Source organism: Mercenaria mercenaria, chromosome 5, assembly GCF_021730395.1.
Source record: "Mercenaria mercenaria strain notata chromosome 5, MADL_Memer_1, whole genome shotgun sequence".
NCBI classification, from domain to species: domain Eukaryota; kingdom Metazoa; phylum Mollusca; class Bivalvia; order Venerida; family Veneridae; genus Mercenaria; species Mercenaria mercenaria.
In genome coordinates, this window is record NC_069365.1 from 47,034,356 (window position 1) to 47,056,691 (window position 22,336).

General features: G+C 33.7%; 2 protein-coding genes across 3 annotated transcripts in view; one reads left to right on the forward strand and one right to left on the reverse strand.

Annotated features, from left to right (window-relative positions):
* LOC123558387 (uncharacterized) overlaps positions 1–7,398 on the forward strand; it is a 37,318-nt gene extending 29,920 nt beyond the window's left edge. Inside the window, exons 18-26 of the mRNA XM_053544580.1 lie at positions 199–321; positions 612–749; positions 1,278–1,373; positions 1,823–1,969; positions 2,647–2,848; positions 3,114–3,181; positions 3,545–3,640; positions 5,175–5,487; positions 6,871–7,398. Of these exons, the coding sequence (XP_053400555.1) occupies positions 199–321; positions 612–749; positions 1,278–1,373; positions 1,823–1,969; positions 2,647–2,848; positions 3,114–3,181; positions 3,545–3,640; positions 5,175–5,487; positions 6,871–7,190 (1,503 nt within the window). The 3' untranslated portion in view covers positions 7,191–7,398. The remainder of the gene's footprint in view (positions 1–198; positions 322–611; positions 750–1,277; positions 1,374–1,822; positions 1,970–2,646; positions 2,849–3,113; positions 3,182–3,544; positions 3,641–5,174; positions 5,488–6,870) is intronic.
* Positions 7,399–10,934: 3,536 nt separating this feature from the next.
* LOC123558386 (uncharacterized) lies at positions 10,935–16,772 on the reverse strand. Of its 2 annotated transcripts, XR_008371180.1 has the most exons (5): positions 13,955–16,772; positions 13,311–13,377; positions 12,340–12,744; positions 11,314–11,453; positions 10,935–11,049 (listed from the first exon to the last, which is right to left on the reverse strand). XR_008371180.1 is itself a non-coding variant. In XM_053544864.1 (3 exons), exons 1-3 carry the CDS (start codon positions 14,147–14,149, stop codon positions 12,623–12,625), a joined length of 384 nt encoding a protein of 127 aa, XP_053400839.1. In that variant the 5' UTR covers positions 14,150–16,772; the 3' UTR covers positions 11,578–12,622. The 2 variants fall into 2 exon arrangements, 1 of the variants encoding a protein (XP_053400839.1); XM_053544864.1 differs by lacking the exons at positions 10,935–11,049; positions 11,314–11,453 and having other exon boundaries at positions 11,578–12,744.
* Positions 16,773–22,336: the final 5,564 nt, after the last annotated feature.

Sequence of the window (22,336 nt, forward strand, 5' to 3'; positions counted from 1 at the left end):
CAGTTTTCGTAAATTGAGCATGACTGTTTGATTTAAAAGTTAAATCAAGTTTGAAAATTTTAATATTAGACTTTATTTATGTATTATTTTATGTTTCTGAATCGAGATTGTCAGATAGGAACAGTACTGAATTATAAACATACATTTGCTTGTCTAATGACCAATACTTCTGACTGTTACTAACACAATATTTTTCAGAGAAGACTAGATAACACGGTCGTTTATGATCCTCATACAGGCAGGTTTACGTATAGAAAACGACTTGGACAGATATTCAAAGTACCAAGACTTAAACGGAATGACAAGGGCCGACCGTTAGGGGTACTTTTCTTATCTTATATAATATAGTTTTACCATTTCAAACTTATCTCTTCAAATCTAGCATTTGTACTAATCATCTGGTATCATATTTCAAATATCTTAATTCTGATGAAATATTGGTTTTTAATTGACCTTATTTATCCATATATATGTAATTTAAGGACATAAAGGAACAGGGAAAATTGAAGCGATTTATTAAAATGGCATCGAAAATTTTATGCACTGTTTAGTTAGAGTGTTCGATGAGCCTTTAAATTATTCTATAATGGTTAATTGATGTTTTCAAAAAGGGATATATTGAAGACGAGTTTGGACCAAAGCCGGATCAAAAGCCTTTGCGGAGAAAAACGAGTAGCGCTCGTAGATCACACAGTGGGAAAAGTGGGCGTTTATCTGTTGGTACAAGGTTGCCGTCGTCTGCCGACTTGGTGAGTTTCTGTCTATATCATTTCGAGAGTTTACAACAGAATTATTGATTATTCTTTAGTTTCAGCAATGTAAATATCTTTCTACATTTGTGTAAGGCATTCATTTGCAAAACTGAAAATTAATACTGTCTGCTCATGCTTGTGTACTTGTAAGTTTGTCTCTTGTGTTCTCTTAAAGTAACTGGAAACATCAATGCGAAAGTAATGGCATTGGAATGGCATAGCAAATGATCATGTTCTCTGTCATGGAAGCAGGCACTCTAGATTAAATATCTAGATATGTATCAAACAGAAGGATTGAATCTAGATATCATACACGTATAATTCATAATTTTGACTTTTAAATACAGACATGATTGATTACAAGTTTGACATTTCTGTATTTGAAAACACTTCAAAGAGTATAGAAAATCGCCAAATACACGATGTACCTATGAGATGTACCGTTCATTTCAAAGCACACTTAATTGCCTGGACAAATAGAGTATTCCTAATGTTAATCTGAATACTATAATTTATCCATTATAGAAACGAGTAAGAACAGATGGAAGGAATGTTGGGTTCTCTGTACCAGATGAAGATATAGATACTATTCCGGACGCTGACCTGGAATATAATAAAAGAGTATGATTGTTTTGTCATTATAATCATATTAGTGTGTAGTTGTTTCGCACTAAATGGCGCGAGAGAAAAAAAAGAACAATTATTTCAAAAACTTGAAAGTTGATTATCAAAGTTACAGAAGGGATATTGTACTACTTATAACTGTACAGTGTTTTTATGTTTTAAGTATAATACCGGTCTTTAAGGACTTGTTTACTTTTTCTTTCCATGTGTAAACATTTTAATTTTACGATTCTGTAAGGTTTTTCGCTTGACAACTAATTGAAGTGCACTTGATAGGATAAATGCATTAAACAAACAACCTAAATCTAAACTAAGTGATTTGTGATATAAAAGAGGCTATTTCAAGGATCAGGGATAACCCTTTTGTGTGTTGTATAAATATACTGAAAGTAACTGGCTTTTACAAACAATTGTAAATGCTCAAAATTGCCCGACTTTGGTTCCAGGGACGGCGTGATATTGGATCGGCCATAAGGCGACAATTAAATAAGAGACTGTTCAGGAAAAAGAGAAAACTTGGTTCAAGAGGATCACCGGGAACATTACCGGAAGTTAAAGTCAGGAAGGCTTGGGGAGATGACGATCATTTGGCGGTTAGTTTTCAGTTATGAGCCTGTTAAAACACTCGTTTATTTGACCGTTGTGCATGTATGCTAAAATTTCTCAAGGAGTGAAGAATAACTCATTCATATATACCATATACCTGTTTGCGTACTTATTTAAGCTAATTTAACGTTTAATGTGGAAGGAAAGTTTCTATAAAAAGAAGCGTGACCCGACAGCTCGTGCTGTCAGCCATGCCATACAGGTCGTATGTCTAATAATCGACTGTTATTGCAAAACACTAGTATACAGTCAATTCAGTTACGCCTTTCTGATAGTAGACGAGTTAAAAGAATCTATATTTGATTATTCTTCTTATTTAGGTTTAGTGCTAAATAATCACTTAAACATATTTACCTTATTCAACTGTACAGTTTTGAAAAACAAACCTTAGTCAATATTTATTCGGGACTTTGGGAGCATATTGGCGCCACGAAAACGATTTTCACACAACGTTATTTGTTTGTATTTAATCAGATGCCAATTTTGTTAGACATCAAATAAAACATCACAAGCAGATAACGAAGCGCGAGCCTCAATGTATGAAAAGTGACGGTTTTAAAAATAAAATAGCTTCTTTTAATCAGTGGTTAAATTCTGATGTTGTCCATAACTAAATTATTAATGGTTCATGCGTAATAATTTTTCTAACAACATACTTTTACAGCCGGGCACACTAAGTGCAGGAGGTCCTGGCGGTGTAAGTCCGCTTAATCCTCGGAGCGGACGTTTCGTACAGGGCAGTCCTTGGGCACAACGTAAAACACCAACCGCAGGAGACGCTGAACAATGGCAAATGTACAGAGATGGTCTGCAAAGTGACCGGAGAATTTTAGAAAATCTCCAAGATAAATTGAATGCTGGAGAAAGTGAGTACTCAAAGTACATACTATAATATTTAGTTGCCTTAAGAAATGAATTACAAAGCATCAAACTTCAATATGTGATATTCATACAGACAGGTAAGTAGATGTGTAATGTATAAAATCAATATAGGTGTATAGATGTCATTATAAGATGTAGAATTTAGTGAGTTATATGTCTTGCAATAAATTACAAATACAAATGTTGTATGAGTTAGATTTATTCCTTGTATAAGACAAGTTCTGCTAGCTTATTTCTTTATATTGACAGGACCTTTTGCACCAAAAGAGGCTTTTGTGGAATCAGGTGGGGAAATAAATGAAGTGCATGAAGGTCATGTAAGTGAATACTCGAAGTTTTATTTAAGTGTCTTTGTTAAAAACTTTATATATTGATACACGCTTGTATAATAAGTCAGTCAAGAGATATTATGTGTTTTAAAAAGATACATTTGTAATAATATTGATATAAACAATGTCATTGAGAATGTTGACCGATATCATGCTGAACACTATTGATTCTGCCTTTACAACCAGTGTAAATCATGATCTGATATGTTCGCCATTCAGCCAGTATCTTTTTGTTAAGCACTCCTTTTAGCTGTTAATGGTACTGTCCAAATTGAAAGAAGGACAAGTTCATTATAGAAATTTAGCAGGGTAAGGGTAAAAAACTAAATAGGAAATTTTATTCTTTGCTAGGGAGATGAACTTCACTCTAGGTATGACCGAGGACATTCGTATTTTACTGACGACGGGAGAATTTGCATACGTGAGCGCGGTTGTCCAGAATTAAAGGTATGTACTAATGTAGCAACAAGTTTTTGAGTATCTATTCAAACACATGGTTTCAGTATATTGAGGTTTGAGTGTGAAAAGGTATGGGACTTGTATGAAATAAAGCAGGACTTAAAACTATTTTACACGAAGCCAAGGATTTCCTCTACAATGTGTAACAAGAACGTCCACAAATATTTTTTTTATTATTTTAAAGGGCAAAAAAGGGAAGGAATGTCTAATCATAAGTTTATTTTATATGAAAAGCCACTGTCCACCCACCATTCATAACGCTGAAAGAAATTTTAAAATCGTGTCACTATTGAAAAAAAAATATGTTGCAGTCTGTATTTAAAAGAAATGGCTAGCCACGGAGAATAATAAGTTTCCAAATATGACGTTTCTTATTTTGACTGGGGCAGTCTTTTTAAGAAAAGTCAAACTGCACGCAGGAGTTGCTTCCCTTCGAATTCAGAAATCTCTACCTATAGGTAAGGGAGATCACTGCGTATAAGTTTGAAAAAAAAAGAACTATTATTTTATTAGTCCGATTTCTTAATTTCTAACGGATCAACTTCAAATACTTGTGCGGCATTATCATTAATTAAACACATTTAAATGCAAGCAACCGAAAATTGCTTTTACATTTTGTATAAAACATTCATCAAAACACTATGTGCAGTAAGATGCGCACAATACCACTTTAATATTTCATTGTAGCTTGAAAAAATTAGAGAATTTATTTTTCTAAATAAAGACAGAGTATAAATAATACCTTAAACTATATGTAAAAACAAAGAGAAATATCAAACAGGGAATGCCACGCACCAAAAGCGCAATCCGTCCTTTTGTTTTCTGTTGCCATGGATACAAAATGGCTGTCATTTTGACCAAATATTGAAATGCTTATAATTATCAGACAAAAATAACATTAGAACAACGTTGCCTTACCCATTTACACCTACTGACACAATTCAGTTCTGTAGGCAACATTTCAGCATTACTTTTGGAGGGTTGTGAGTTTGAGGAAGACCTCAGATCCCCAACTGAGCAATATTTGAGCCGTGTCATGGGAAAACCAACATAGTGGGTTTGCGACCAGCAGGGATCCAGACCAGCCTGCGCATCCGCGCAGTCTGGCCAGGATCCATGCTGTTCGCTTTCAAAGCCTATTGGAATTGGAGAAACTGTTAGCGAACAGCATGGATCCTGACCAGACTGCGCGGATGCGCAGGCTGGTCTGGATCCATGCTGGTCGCAAACCCACTATGTTGGTTTTCTCATGGCGCGGCTCATTTCAGGCGTGCGGGGGTACCTGTGTAGAACCACTCACATTCTGCAAGCCAGCTTGATGATTTCCTTACATGATTCCTAAGGACATGAAATTTAGGGGTTTTTTTCCAACGCTTTTAAAATCTTCATATTTAGTAGTACTCATACAGATCTCTTCGATCCATGAATTTGTTGTTACGATTTTCACATTTCAAGGAGAGATAAGTTTAGACAATTTAGCAGAGAGGAACGTAAACTGATTGAAATATATTTCGCATTTTAGCAACAGAAAATACCCTTGTTCACTATCATTCGACGACCTGGTGACCTAGAGTCATTTGAAAACTTGCACGGTGCATCAACCACCGAGAGAGATGTTAAGTCGCCGCCATTGCAAGTACAAGATTATAATGCAGAACAGGCAGACAATGAGCAACAGGAAGGAAATAGATATCCGTCAGATAATAGTTTGGTTGCTAGGAGCAACGATGGACGATGCAGTGAGATGACAAGTATAGATGATAATAGGTTAAGACGATTACTGGAAGAATTGTACAAAGACAAGAAGTATTTTGACAATTACGTTGAATCAAAAGGTATTCAGTCTTACAAAATAAACATCTAATTATTCACTTTTTCTGGTGTCAAAATATGACACGAAGCAATCAGTTAACCATCGTTACTATTACTAGATTTAACAAAATTGATGACATTTTCTTTGGAATATGTAACATCTAATTATTCACTTTTTCTGGTGTCAAAATATGACACGAAGCAATCGGTTAACCATCGTTACTATTACTAGATTTAACAAAAATGATGACTTTTTCTTTGAAACATGTACATTTTGTGTTCATAATAAATTTGAATACTGCTTTATTAGCCCCCTACCTGTGTTTCATCGCTGGGGACAAAGGGTTTATCATACGTCCATCATTCTGTCTCTCAAAAAGGAAACCTGCAATAACTTTTAAATTTTTTCATGAAATTTGGTACTTGGATAATTTGCAATATGGAGATTTTGTTAGATTTTTTTCATTTGTTGCTATGGCGAGAAATGCATTAAAGAAATTTTTAAAATACGTCAAGAAGTGATAGTGCGGGATTTTGCAATATCTTAAAACGTATGAAACTTAATACATGGATAGATTACATATGTAGAGATACTCGTCCTTCTATTCTTGCTGCTATGGCAACACATGTGGTTGTTGTGGCGACAAATAATCCAAAAATATGAGAAGAAAAGTGGATATATAGGATAACTTATAAAGTACATAAGTTTTTTTCGTAAAATTTAATAGATAAATACTGTGGTGAACATTATTTTGTTTTATTTCATCCGTGTGTTTGTCCGGTCGACCATCTGTCTGTCGTTCTGTCAGTCACAAATGGTGGATTCTGACATAACATTACAAGGCATTTTTTCTTCATACCTGGAGCATATGTAGAAAGCAATATATAGAATATATAGATTATTATGTTTCGCCCGTTTATTTTCTGTTCGCCAATCAGGCTCTCTGTTTGTTCAATAGTCACAAAAAAGTAGTTGCTGCTTTTATTTTGTTTTCTTATGAAAACTGGCTTATAGACAATGGATTATCTAGAATTAAGACAAGTTTCAATCAGCTGTTGCAGTAAATATGTCTAATGTCCCTTGCAGTAAGGGACCTTTATTGCTAGGCAATATCTTTGCTGTCAATATGAAAATCCGAAATAATTATGTATTTAAAAGTCTTCTCTTTTTTCCAACCAAACAGTGTGTGAAAGTATTCTGCCGATTCACTGTTGTTGTCTTTAATAATTTTTAATATTATACTTTCTTAACTTGAACTTTGCAATCATTTAATAAGTAAATAGGTAAAAAAATTGGTTATATTTGGATGTAAATGATATAGGAAGACTGCGTGTTCCCAATTTGACATTTTAAATGAAACAGGAACATTGTAACAACTATTCTAACTAACTTTTTATTTCTTCAGATCCAAAATCGCAAGAATTCTTACATTCACAAGGTTTGGCCGAGCACGGACGTGGTTATCTTCTAAAACGTGCTGATTACTGGGAGAGGCGTGGACCACTCCCTCCTCGCCCTCCAATGACAGCTGTGGGTTGGAAAATGCAACGTCAGCAGACGATTGCTGCTTCAAGACAAGCATCAGAGCTTGGCTATTCTACCATGACATGCACGCCAGAACTTTCCACAACTAACATGCCTGGTGTTGTGGAAAGCCCAAGAGGAAATGAACACATTTCTGAAAGAAATGAGTCAAGAAATTCCAAAAATGAATCTTTCGTGTAATAGCTCTAGTTGGAGCTGTGGTAAAAAGCCGACAAGAGCTATAATAATATATCTGTGATATTTTAAGATGAAATTTATATGTGTATTTATTCAAATCTGTTATTAGAGTTATTCTTTATCTACACTTATTCTGCTTTTATTTTGATTCTTGTTTTAATTTACTTACTAAATACGTTTTGGAAAATAAAACTTTTTTCAATATTGTTAACTTATTGTGAAAAGTTTATGGACTGTCGCCTGGTTTGAAGCAAAAAAAGGATATAGAAACAGACTGCGTCTGTCCTTCTGTCCATCACATAGAGATTTTGAAATTGCTTGACACAAATGTCCCTCATAATGAGAAGACGTGCCGCGCTCAAGACCCAGATTCCTATTCACACTAACTCTGAAACTCATTAAGGAATTGCAATATTCCTTGAAACAAATGTTCCCCACAATACCAGATCTCAATGTTAAAGGTCAATGTCAAGTTAACCGGGTCTGTTTCATGTCCCCTAAATAACTCTGCAATTTATCAAGAAGTTCGATATAACTTTGCACAAATGTTTCAATAAAACGACGACACATTTTTCGTAACATCCGCACCCCTATCCGAAAGGTCAAGTTCACAGTGTCACGTGCAAAATTTAGACCACTAGCTCAAAGCTTAAGGTCACGCGATCCAAAATTAAAATTCCAGTTTGGCTGGTACACATTACCTCCTTTTTATATGATAAGTTGTGTTGTTCTTTTTTATTTCCACACTTAAAATAAAAAATTATCTGATGTAATTATACTGGTAAATATCAAAAAGTTATTACCAATAACAGAATTTCAAAATGGAAAGCTTTGGTTTACATCATCAATATGAAATGAACATGCACATACTGTTAGAGGATTTTAATGTCAGATATTTTTAGTTGGCCCCTTTTTGACTTTATTCTATAAAGCATTTTCACAGGGCGCATGACATACAGTTGCTTTTTTTCTGTTTCCTCACCTGTCCAAAACGTAGAAACGCATTAAATACATGTATTAATATGTAAAAGTAATTGCCAAGAAAATCTATAAGAAGATCCTTTGGAAGCAAAGAATGCAACCAAGCAAAGTTTTAACACACATGGTTTGACTACGTCTGTTCGTGAGAGGTAATGGAATGTGCAACACCCCTTACGCCCCCTAGCACCTGCTTAAGCGGAATTCTATCACAAAGATAATGAGTGGATTCCATGATCCCAAAGGATCAGAAAATATAACGATACTGAAGACATCTTAAATTGATTCTTTCTTCTTTGATAACAGTGTTATGTAATTATACATATGATAGTTTGTTGGTAGAATTTAGAAAAAAACGTTCGTAGTATACTGCCCCTGTAGACGACTTTGTATTGTCTATGTATTAACAATGTCACTAGGGGACTCTGTTACAATTTCTTCTTTACTCAAAAACCTGCTGTTTAATGACCAGCTTGTAGGTATGTTTTGAGTTTCCATTCGATTGTGTATGTTTTCTGTTTTCACCATCATTAATTAATACCAGACCATAAGGAGACAGGGGGTCTGCACCATTCAAACTATAAAGTGTATAGTGATTTAATTTTATTAAAATATTCAAATGACAACTATAGTGGAAAAAGCGAAAACCTAGCATATGTCACTTGAGGCAACGCCGATCGATCCCTGCCAATGAAAAAGAACAATTCATTTCTGATAGATATTTTTATGATTGTATGCATTCACAGACTGGCAGAAAATACAAATAACACATACTTAGAATCACTGATAATACCGCTTCCCGGTTATGAAGACTTTACCATCGTAATAAAAGTTTTATATAAACACTATGAGGTAGAGATACTTTCTCCTATTCAGAATACGTGCAAAGCTTAGACTTACATCAATAGTTAGAGACCTTTAAAATAAACTTCCTTGATACACAAAGCCTCTTTCATAACATTATTTTCCAAGGTATGAACGACCGAGTACCAAATGTTTTGACCATCGCCGACCGGCCATTATTCAATAAGTGTTTAATTACATAACATTAAAAATAAAATAAGTGTCAGTACGAAGGAATAAAACATTGCTATACATTACTCGATCTCAACAGACTAAAATCTGTAAAAAGATCATTTGGAAGCAAAGAATGCAACCAAGAAGAATAATAGCAGACATGGTTTGACTGAGTCTGTTCATGAGAGGTAATGAAAAGTGCAACACCTCTCACGACCCCTAGCACCGGCTTACGCGGAACTCCATTACACATATGTTGAATGTACTCTATGATTCCAAAAGGACCAGAAAATATGACAACACTGACTCCAAGTATGGGGAGACTTTTTACACCCGTCACATGGCACTTTAAAGATTGCTGCTGTGATAGTTAATAAAGTCTGTAAAAAGCTCCTTTGGAAGCAAAGAATGCAACCAAGAAGAATAATAGCAGACTCGGTTTGACTGAGTCTGTTCATGAGAGGTAATGAAGAGTGCAACACCTCTCACGCCCTTAAGTCCAGAATGAAAAAAATGATGCATTGGCTTTGTTTTTGCTAATAATAAATAAATATTATCGAATTAAATATGTACATACTTGTTAGTGACATACTGAATCAGTTTACAAATGTAAACAAGCTCCCTTTAAAAGCCTACTGCTCTCCATTTCACGCATATTTCACGTGTCTAACACGAGTTCAGCATCAAAGCGGATTCCATAGCTTCAATTTTAATCTCTACTAAGTCATACATAGGCATACATACTACAAAATAACAAAAGCAACATTCTGCAAGACGTTTTAGTCCCAAAGTTATAGCATTTTCACTTCTTTTTCTTCTTCGCACCCTTTTGTTCTTTTTAAGCTTTTTTGTTATCAAAGCGCCTTAAGATTCTTATAACCCGCATTTGATTTTCTATGGTGCATTTTTACTCTTCACTGTTTTTTTCAGATTTTTCGCCATATTCCTCCCTTTCCTTGTCTGCTTTCTAAGGCAGAAGGAATTGCCTTGGCCTCTTTAACAAGGTTTTTCTTATCTTACCTGCATCTGTTTTGATTTTTCTTTTAGGTTGCCATTTTTTTACCGGTCCTTCAACTGTGAAATTAGTTTGTATCATGTAGAATATAAAAAAGAGCAACTATTAACCTTTTATTCTCTGCGCAACATAATGCAACATTTTATGCTGTACTTTCATCAACGTTACAGGCAATTCGGTTCTATCTTACGAAGCATGGTTGTCATCGTTTAAGTCTTCTTCAATTAGGTCATTTCATTACATCCTTTTTCCTTACCACCATACGCTTTATCACACCACCATCCCTTTCTTTCCAGTCATTTTGTCCATCCAGCATTACTTTCATGTGATCGCCCATGTATTCCATTACGAGCTGGCTAGCAGTAATTTTTATCTTAGAAACGAGGGCAACAGTTTTTGAAAATTGATCTGAAATTATATTATGATGTCAAACATACTACTAAATCGTCATAAATAAATATGGTTAAGCAAAGAAGACAACAAATCAAGGGTTTGCAAACGTCGTTTTGTAATTAAAATATTTTCAGGAAAATACAATGTATACAAACATTGTATACTTAGTTAACAGGGACTTCATAACGTTTAAAAGTACGACGTTAAATTCGGCGGGCACTATTTGAATTCTAATTATATTCTAGAAAACAGCAACAGAACCTATACGTCATATATATAGAAATACGAAACAGTTTACTTTAATTTACTTTTAAAAAGCGTAATCAAAACATTTAGCTATGCGTCTGATAATGAATAACAACAAAATAATTAGAACCTTCAACCTTCAACTTTTTCCTCCTCTGCTGGTGGGGAAGATCTGTTGCCGAAACAGCAGGATAAAAATGTCAATTCCGTACTCTGAAATAGCAAAGAAAAAAATGAAACATTAATATTTTTAAGTTAAGCAGAGCATATATATACACTAGTTTATTTTAGCAGCTTAACCTCACACACACGCAGTAACTGCACATAAAGATACATACACTCATTAGTTAAGACTGTTATCCCATGATAAATAAAAAGGGTAATGTATATAATATTGACCATCCTGAAATTGAGATATGTATGATTTTGAGGTCGCAATGTAAAGTTCTAGTTTTAGTCAGGGATACATTCTTGTACCTTGTCTTGAGGTTTAAGTAGTCCTGCTGGTATGCTGACCACACCTTTCTGACCTTTCGCACTCCCTGGAATAGGTGTACTTGTCAGGCGTAGATCAGATATCATCGTTGTTGGAGCTCTTGTCAGGTCCCCATTTTTAACTACAAATTTAAAATTGATAGAACTTTGTTAGGTTTCACAGCATTTCAAAACAGATACTTTTATTATATTCCTATAAAAATAAGGTTTGTATTTCACAAGTAAAAATGAACAGGCAGACAAAATATTCGTATTGTACCTTTTGTATTTAATGTAGTCGGGCTACTTTCATTTGACCTGAAACGGTTCTATAAATAGCGCAAACAAAAACGTCACTCATTTCAATTTTAACATCGACAAACATTTAAAATTTTCGTTCGTAACCAAGCAACAAACAAAAAGATGGAGGTATATAATAAAAGGGTCTTTTCTACTCTCGGATCATGTAGTCCATTCAACATAAAATGTAATAGATTTGTAGATCTTCCCGCCTCGTGAGATCCGATCTGGCAAAATTTACTCGAGCCGAATAAAGCATCCCACATCGAGCTATTATTATAATAACCCTATATTATTTTATAAAATCTACAAGAATATATCTTGGAAGCAAAGAATGCAGCCAAACAAAAAGATAGCAGACTCGGTTTGTTTATCTGTTCATAGAAAGTGAAAGTACGGCACCCATATCATGCCGACAAAATCCGACTTAAGCGGAATTTCTATTACACACATGTTGAATTAACTCCATGATCCGAAAGGCGAAGAAAATAAAACAACACTTATTCCAACGACGGATCGCTTAAGAGTTTATGAAGAAAATATCTACTACAGGCTATAATTCACAGCGTTCAAATTGATTTCATTACTTTGGAACAGATATATCTGTCTATAGTTACAAATATTAACAACATCAGATACATGAGAGAGTTGGAATTCAAATTGACTAGTAATCTATTTACTTATTTTCAAGTCGTAATTGACATCTCTATTTAATTTAATATTTTATACCTTCTGTTAATATAACGTCATCGCTCCTTGCTGTATCATTCGGTAGATCTTTTGATTTCTTCTCCTTCTTTCCTTTTTTCCTCCTGCTTTACCTCCCTTTTCTCCTCCTTTTCCTTCTGCTATTCCATTGCCTTTCTCACCTGTATCTACTCCTTTTTCTTCTTTATTTTTCCCTCCTTTTCTTTCCGTTTTATCTCCCTTTTCTTCTGCTGTCACTCCTTTCTCTTCAGCTTTACCTTCCTTTTCTTCACTTTTCTCGAATTTTCCTTTGTCTTTTCCTCCTTTACCTTTTCCTTTTTCCTCCTTTTCCTTTTCCTTTGCCTCCTTTCACTTTCGCGCCCTTTTTAACCGCGTCCTTTGCAGGTTTCTCCTTTAAGGGTGATGATGGCTTTTCTGCAGGTTCGACTGCAAAGAAAGCGCAATCATAGTGATACTGAAAATACCCTTATTGATAGAGATATCTTGACTTAAACAAAACTGGAATATCGAAAAGTGTTATAGCAAACGACTCAACATGTGCACGACATAAGTTTTTCTTTCCAATCTCTATGAAATATAAAGAATCAAGAATTAATATAATTTTCGTCGATCTTCAGTCTATCATAAAAAGAGCCGCAAAATTCCTTCTTTCCGATATCATATTATTATATGACTATATATAAAGCAATAGAAACACTCTACATATTTTACAGATAACAATAATTTGATAGACTTTCTGAATCACTTCCTTTATATTGTTTTATTTGTTACATCTAACAAACGAAATTATTAGTGGAGAGTCCCTACAAGACTGTCTGAAATAATGAGTTATTTCTACCTTTGGTGACTTATTTCCGTGAAGACCTTTTGTTTTCTACCTGTTATTTCAAAATGTTTTTGCTCTAAATTTGTTATTTTAATATAAACGAATCAATATTTTACTGTCCTGATGTTTCCATGAGAAATAATTTCCAATATGCTAATCAACTCACCGACTGTCATTGTTTTAACATCATCCTTCTTCTCTGGACAACAAACCAAACATGATAAATTAAGACCCTGAAATGAGATGAACAATATCATTATATACCAATTTATTTAAGATCGGCCGTGAAGCAGGTTCTTCAACTTTTGAATTAACAATATTCATTTCACTTATCAAGCGCCAATCGCAAGGAGTATCTTTACTACTTTTAAGGTATGTGCCAAGCAGTGCGTCATTTAGATACAGCGCAATTAACCTTTACCCTGCTAAAATTCTAAAATGGACTGGTCCATCATTCAGTTTGGAAAATACCATTTATCATTTGAAGGGGTGTTCACTGAAAATTTACTGACTGAACAACGAATAGTGCAGACCATGATCAGACTGCACGGATGTGCACGCTGATCTTGGTCTGCACTGGTCGCAAAGGCAGAATCACATGCCATCAGCAGGCTAAAAGGTAAAGTCAGTGCAGTATTTTTTTACTCTTATTTCTAAACTATTCACGTCAATATTTTACGTCACGGAAATCAACTTGTTGGTGAGGCGCTGCTCTTGTAAATCATGATTGTATTTCCTATAGTTATGCATCTACATAGATATAACTATAAACTGTAAGTTATTGATAACTTTGACATTCAGAATAATTACCAAAACTTTAAGCCTTGGTTCTTTTTCACCCTCCTCATTTTGGGATTTAACTTTGATCTGATGTAAAGATGACGACCTCTCCGACTTCAGATCCAGGCCTATACTTGTTGCTTTGGTCTGTGTTTGTAGAGATTTTTCCAGTTCGCTTTTCTCCCTCGTGACCGTCATAGACGAAGAGCGTGTAACTGCACTCATTGAAGTTTTGTCTTTTTGCAACCTGGGTCTTCTTGAAGTTTCGTTTATAGTCTCAACATGAGGTCCAACACCGTCTGGTAATTTGTTTTTGAATTTTTGTTAAATGCATCAGATTGTCATCTATCATATGTCACACAACAAAATATAACAGTGCTATACTAATAATAATTAATTTGAAATCATTAAATTTTATAAATTCAGGTATAATGCTGTAATACATGTATGTCCTCCGGCATTTTGAAAATATTATTTCGATTCTGAAACCTACTTTATATAAAATAGTAGATCAAATGTAATAGCACTCTCTCAGTACCTGTATAATGCTAAATTATATGTCGTCATGACGTCATTTTTACATGTTTTAATGGAAATGTGCAGGGATTTTTTACTTTGGAATTGATATTGTAACTAAAGACACATAAAAACCATCTCTTGTCTGCTTGTATTGCTGACTTACAATCAAAAAACATTTATATTTTCTGCAATCAGAGAAATTACACAATATAGCGCTCTTTGATATATTCAGATACTTACTTGAAAGAATCGGCTTTTCGGCTTCTGCTCCATCTACTTTTTTCCAGCCACCTAATGGTGACCCATTTATTCTCCCAGTAAATAGGTGAAGTAGGGGTCGGGGAATCATCCCCTACTGCACCTTACAATTATATATACATAATACTGTTATATATGCAAATTATGCAAATAATATGTACATTTTAATAATTGATCATATATTCTAATCATTAGTCGATATATGTTTTGGTGGCTGAAAGTAATGAAGAATAGAAGCCAAAAAAGAAAGAGAAGAAGCAGTCTGTGTGGTCACCTGTTTACACTGATGAATAATAGTAAAATTTTGTAATATCATATGATAATTGTCATGGTCTGGTTATGTTTCAGGCAAGCTATCATGTATATACCCACATGCCTGCAAGATTGGCTTCAAATATTTTTCAAAGGTGTCTAGTCTATTAGTTTTTTTGGCAATATGTTCATATGCAGTAAATGACCATCTAATCCTATTTTTAAATGCTTTAATAGACAGAGGTATACCTAATCTTTTTGAAGAGAAGATTTAATATTTTGTTTCTAGAACTAGGATTAAAGTTCCAATATTATATCGTTTACCAATATAAAATATATATAATTCTTCAGAAAGGTTAAACTGGATATTTTTAGAGTGAAGCATTGATTTTATTTGTTCAAGGAATTTTTTAGTTTCTGGGCAACTCCAAAGCATATGAGTAATTGTCTTATCTACTGTTAGGTTGCATGATGTACATAATGGACTATCAATAATTTTGATCTTATATAAATATGATTTAGTGGATACAATTCTGTGGTTTATTCTATACTGAAACCATTGTAATAATGAGCTTACTGAGAGATTAAAGGGGGATTGATAAATCTCTTTCCAAGTTTCATTTTCTATATTGTAAGTATTGTCCCATTCACCTTTAGATGTTGGTACATCATTATTTTTATTAAGAATATTGTAAAAATCACTACATCCTTTTGTGCTTTTAAAAAATAAATTTATTATGAATGGTCTTATAGGATATGTTAGTTTTGTAACTCCAGTTATCTTCGGAATTTTTTATTTATATTAAGTTAATGATGCTTTAAATTCGATGTATTGTAAAAAGTTTAACTTTATGTTAAGTTTTTCTTCTAATTCTTTTAGTGTGTATATGACTCCATTTTGATTTATAATGTCATTTACATAAAATAAACCATTTTTATAACAAAATTGGGAATTAATTGGGATTCCATCAATTTTAATATTTTTGTTATATAATAAAGGATTTGAAAGAAAGTCTAAGTCCCCTTGAGGCACATATGCTTGTAATAATTTTGAGTAAGACCGGAGTACGTCCCTCCAGAAATTATTGGAAAGTGTGTCTATAGTTGTTTCACAATAACTTTGGCCAAAAATAAGTAATTTATTAAAATTAAACATATTGAGTCCTCCTTCTGAATATTGTTTTATAATAACCGTATTTTTTATTTTTGCTGGACCATCCCAAAGAAAATTAAAAAATAATCTATTCGATTGTGCTATAATTGCACTGTTTGGGTTGGGTAGAGAGATAAATAGGTGAGTTAATATTGGGATCAGTAAAGATTTAATTACAGGGATCTTTCCTAGTGGAGATAAGTATCTTCGTTTCCATATCTTTATTTTGTTTTCTATAATTCTAATCTTATCTTTAAAGTTAGTGTCAATCAATTTATCCAAGTTCACATGAAAGTTTATTCCTAACAGCTTAAAATTAGATTTACCCCACACTAATGTCCACTTTATTTTGATTGTATCAGTGCAGTATTTTTTCTTCCTATCCAAATTACTTGAGTTTTATCAAAGTTTACCTTAAGGCCAGAGTATTGGGCATATCTAGCCAATTCTGAAAGAGATGCATTTAATGACTAAGCTGACCCATCTAATAAAAGCGATATATCATCAGCATATTGTGAAAGTTTAAATTCAGTGTTGTCTATAACTATGCCTTTAATATCTTTATTATTACGAATTTTAATTGCTAAAATTTCTACACATAAAATGAATATATACGGTGAAAGTGGATCGCCCTGACGGCAGCCACGTCCTATATTAAAAACAACTTGAAAGATTGCCCCCTTGGTTAACCGCTAACATAGCATTGTTTTAATTGAACTACCAAACTTAAAAAAGTCTAAAACATTTAAAATAAACGTCCATGATAATGAGTCAAATGCCTTAGCAAAATCGACTAGGAGAATTAAACTAGGTAAGTTGTATTGATCAGTGTGTTGCATTATATCATAGAGAAGGCGTGTATTTTCGCTTAAATATCGGCCAGAGATAAAACCAGATTGGTCTCTGCTTATTAATTTATCCAAAGTTGATTTAATTCTGTTGGAAATGGCACCAGAAGCAATTTTTTACACACAATTAAGTAGTGAGATGAGTCTGTAATTAGTAAGCATTGTTTTATCTTTGTTATCTTTTGGGATGCAGGTAATAATTCCTTCTCTTTGGGTAATGGAGAGATCACCTTTAGCATAACCATAGTTGATACTTCTAACTACAAAGTGACCGATGTGTTTCCAAAACACTTAAAAAATTCTGCTCTGAACCCAGAGCTACCAGGACTTGGGTTGTTTGACATATGTTTTAGAAAAACTGAACATTCCTCACTATTTAAAGGACCTTCCCGCATTTTTTATTCTTCATTTTCAAGTTTGGGTACATTAATTTCAGACAGTTCAATATCTAAATCAACATTTTCTAGTTCATCATCTCTACTAGAATACAAGTTTTCATAAAACTCTTTAGTTTCATCTAAGATTTCAAACTGATCTGTAATGATGTCCCCATTTGACTTCCTTAGTTTTGTTATTAATTTAGAAGTATTGTTATGAATTTCAAGATTGCAGAAGAAATGGGAAGGTTTCTCCCTATCTTCGATTATTTGTGCTCTAGATCTAATTAAGTGACCATTAAGTTTATGTTTACGAATGTTGTATAATTCTTCTTTTAATAATTCAAGTGATTGTATGCTATCATCTGATTCTGTTAAATTATGTTCTTGTTTTTCTATTTTGGAGATTAATTCATTTTCTCTAACGTCAGTTTGCTTCTTTTTTATAAGATGAATAGGATATTGATTGGCCTCTCAATTCCATAAGTAATATTTCTAGAAATAATTGATCATTAATAGTAAATTGTATGTCCTGATCAGGAATATAGTTCAGATTATCAGGATTATAAATTAGTACTGAATACTGGGCCTTTATTTCTGAAACCTTTTTATTAATTACTTTTAAATATTCCGCGTCAAGTAAAAAACTGTTATTATATTTCCACAGGGGTCTGTGTTTAATAAATTTATTCAATCTTAAATTTAATATAACCATGGAATGATCTTACCTATAACTTGATTCTATAGAACACATATTTACAGTAGAAAGCAAATTTTCTGTTATCAGGAAATAGTCTAAACGACTCATTTTAAGTGGATTTGATTTTCGCCATGTATACCTTTTTAAATCGGGATTTAACTCTCGAAATGGGTCAATCAAATTATGTTCTATTTTTAAATTTGCTATTTTTTTCATGTGCTTTTTTATTATTGATGTTTGTAATTATAATAGTCTAAGTTTACATTCTGTACACAGTTGAGGTCTCCGCATAAAATTATATTACTAGTATTAAATTGATGTGTTTGTTCAATCAGTTTTTCAAAAAATGAAGGTGAGTCATAATTTGGGCCATAGTGTGGCAAGAGTTAATCTGTTATTATCAACAGTTAAGTCTGCAATTATGTAGTTACCATCTGGGTCTGATACATGGTTGTGTATTTTAAAATCTACATTATTGTTAAACAAAATACCCACACCTCTGGAGTTTGAGGATAAGGAACTAAAAATGCCTTCATTGTTGCCCCATTGTGTACGAATAAAATTTTCAGTTGCTTTTGTACAATGTATGTCCTGTAAACAATATATCTGACAATTTTTAGCTTTTAGAAAATTAAAAACATCTATTCGCTTTTCTGATGAGCCAAGACCTTGACAATTGACTGATAGAATTTTGATGTCAGTCATTATTATATAAAGTTAAAGTATTGTATAAAGGGACCATACAGATATAATTTATCAGCAAAAAAAAAACAAGTGCAAATATTGAAATATGTGCATAGATCCTACTTGCAGCTAAAATGAACAGATGATTTTGGTTAAGTCTTATCGTTTTATCAAATTCACTTAAAAGTGTTTGAAAAAAATTGACTTGTGGTTCATGATATATCATATTTTGAAAATCCAAACCATAATCTTAGTAAGAGATTTCTTATGATGCACAAACAGTTGATAAAAGTATATTTGAAACAAGTCTTACTATACAAATATAAAACCCCTGTGAACAGAGAGTGAAATTGATATTTTAAATCCATTGTTTCAGTTACTTAGAATAGATCTTTACGTATTTCATGTAAAAGACACTAGAGCACACAAATTTCAGAGAATTATTCCATGTCAATATTGATGTTTTTCTAAGGAGGCACACATAATAGTCACTGTTCATATTCCTTTGATGCAAGAAAATGTACTTAACACGAATTTTTTTATGCAAACTGTATGTAATGAAACTAACTTTGTACTTTTAAATTTGCACAGAAAGTCTTATAGTCTATGCAGATATGACCTCTGAGATCACATCATGGATGTCAAACTTTAATCTCTGGCCTGTCTTGGTTCTTCCATACACTGATCCATTGAAGAACCATGCTGAATCTATGGCATCATGATTAAGTAGCTGGGATATCAGCTGACCATTGGCTTTAGTCACATCATCGACCAAATGGGTACCGGTTGCCTTAAACTGGGAACGTTTTTTCATAATTTTGGATTTTTCAGAGTTGTTCTGAAGTTTAACTAGCACTGGTTGTGTGTGTCCTGGTCTGCCTGGTATCATATGGATTGCCAGTATTTTTGAAGGTTCCAGAGTTATATCCTTCTCTTTAACAAGTTCACAGATTTTAGTTGTCAATGATTTTTCATTCTCTGAGGGGAGTACAGGAATGTCTATAAACTTAATGTTATTTTTCCTGCTGTATTGCTCGTTGTAGTTGGCCTTTTGGTCTGCAAGCTTTGAGCGATTATTGCAGGCTTCAATAGATTGTTTCAATTTCTCCACTGATGTTTTTTGTAGAGCTAGCTCTTTTTTACGTCTCTCATTTTCCTTTTCTACCATGTCTAGCTTCATAATGCCTTTAGTTTGTTCTTCAGCCTTGGCATTCACTGTGAATTCCATATTTTTATTAAAGTCATCTAAAATATCTTTGACAGCATTTCTTAAAAAATCTCAATGTCATCTTTTTTCATGAGGGTGATGAGACACTCCCTAACTTCTTTCATTTCTATGGACAGTTCATCTAATGTATGCTGCATTATGGATAGAGGTGCGCGGTATTACCGGTATACCGGTAACCGTGGTACCATCTTCCCGTGGTACGATACCGTGGTTCCATCGGGGAATACCGGTATTTTATCAACATTATCTTTACCTCTGTTTATTTTTAATTTACATTGTCTATGTAGCCTTCCGTAACAGCATTTAACACCATGCATGATTTTCCGATTTATATCTCTGGAATTCCCATGCTACTATTATTAGTTTCCAAAAATAACCACCCAATGGTGCAATTGAACATGTATGATCGACCGCGTGATCCCCAATCAAAACCTCCGAAAACCTACCTCCGAAAACCTCCAGATTATTCCGTATAGATGGATGACGTCATGGGTGCACTTGTTTTTACTTCGAGTCTGATAAGGCCTAAAAAAATGTTGTGGTTCTGGTAACATTGCCAAAATTGCTAGGTAGGGTAGGTCGCTTTTTAATTTTTAATTTTTTTTTTAGGTAAAGTGATTCATTTTTGAAAACCATTATATCTTGTAGTTTTTACTCAGTTTCAACTTAAATCCTAAGGTTTACAATGTATATTTGTTTTAAATGTTGTTGTGTCTTCTTCATTAGTCATTAGTTTAAATGAAACACTGAAACTCCTGTGCGATAGTGTTGCATATTATAAAAAATACACTTACCTTTGACAAAAATAATAACTCCATGTATAAACATCGGACATTGAATAAAAATCAATTGCAAACAAAGCTATCCGTCAAAAAATGTTTACCCCATCCACTTGAAACAAACCTGCGTTCGTAGACATGCCGGACCGAACTACAAAAATTTGCAGGACCGAACATTAAATATGAAATAAACAGGAATCTTGATTCCTATTATCAGTATGCAGCTGTTGATAGATTTTTCTTGTATCCAGTCTATACTATATTCCTTTGGAATAAAAAATCCCGAAAAATAATTATTTTGAAAAGTGTCCCAAAATATGGAAACAATATTCATCATTCAACCCACCTGTGTTTAAAGCAAACAAAAAAAAACATTAACAATTATCGGTAATTATTCTGTTGATAAACTAAGTAATTGGCCTTGTTTTCTCATCATCAATTAAAACCCCCTCAAAGAGCCAAAAGAAGTCTGTCGGAATCATTGCATCTGAAGTGGAGATCAAAGCGGTATAGTTGCCCGAGATTGTCATGACATTACGTCATGTTTTCGCGCCATGTGACACATCACTGTCTGATCGTACCGCCTCGGTTCTTTAAACTGCTGAGAAGAAATCAATAAAAAAAGTTCCTTCTTTAATTTTTTTTTGAAAGCGAATGTGCAATATCCCGTATTAACTGACAGGTAAATGTGTCAAAAGATAATAGTAGATATCCTACCTCTGTGACTATTTTGCCCTCAAGGAATTTACATTACTGTGAGAAGAATATCTTACATAGTGTCGTGTCAAAAAATAAGTGTACAAAGATTCATTTAATTCTTATTAAAAACCACGACATCATACTGCTTTATTTTAAAACCACATTTCTATCTACGTCCACGAGGTCACGTAACCTATTCTTACGGAAATCTGCTAGCCAAAGATCGTTTTACTCCATGTATTTAAATTGCTGCCTCTTTTTCATTATTTAAGATTAATTCTGTTTTTTGTACTTTCTGGTCAAAAGTCTGAATTGTATGACCATAGTATGTATTATTTATTTACTTTTAGAAGTAAAGAAATAATTAAGATCGCGCTGTTTGAAATTTTACAAATAATTATATGAAAATTCGATCGTTTTTATAGAATTTTGCCTACATTTCTGTCGATATCTTATTAAAATCGTTATAGAATTCAAACTGTATTACTTCTCAAGTGGTGATGAAAATTTGAAGCGATTATATTAAAGAATGAATGCACTACGCGCGTTTTCGTGTACGTGTCGATATTTAAAACAAAAGTAACGGCGATGTAAATGAGATATTACGATAGGTCGCACGTGCTCGTGGAATGGAAAATTACCGGCATGACCGTATTGATATCTTTACGATTCGCGGGTAAATTCCACGAAATCCAGGTTATTTTTCTGGATGTAATTTCTGAATTTGGTAAGTTACGACGTAAAAACCACTCGCCGAGTATGCCTGACGGTCGGACCTGCCTCGACTCGTAAAACGGCGGTCCGCGTCAAAATCTTCCGGTCTTGTCCGTCGGACCGACGAATTTCGCGATGTCTGGCGTCGAAAAAAAACCAGCAAGGTCGGAGCCTTTTGCTAGGTAGGGTCGGGTGACCCGA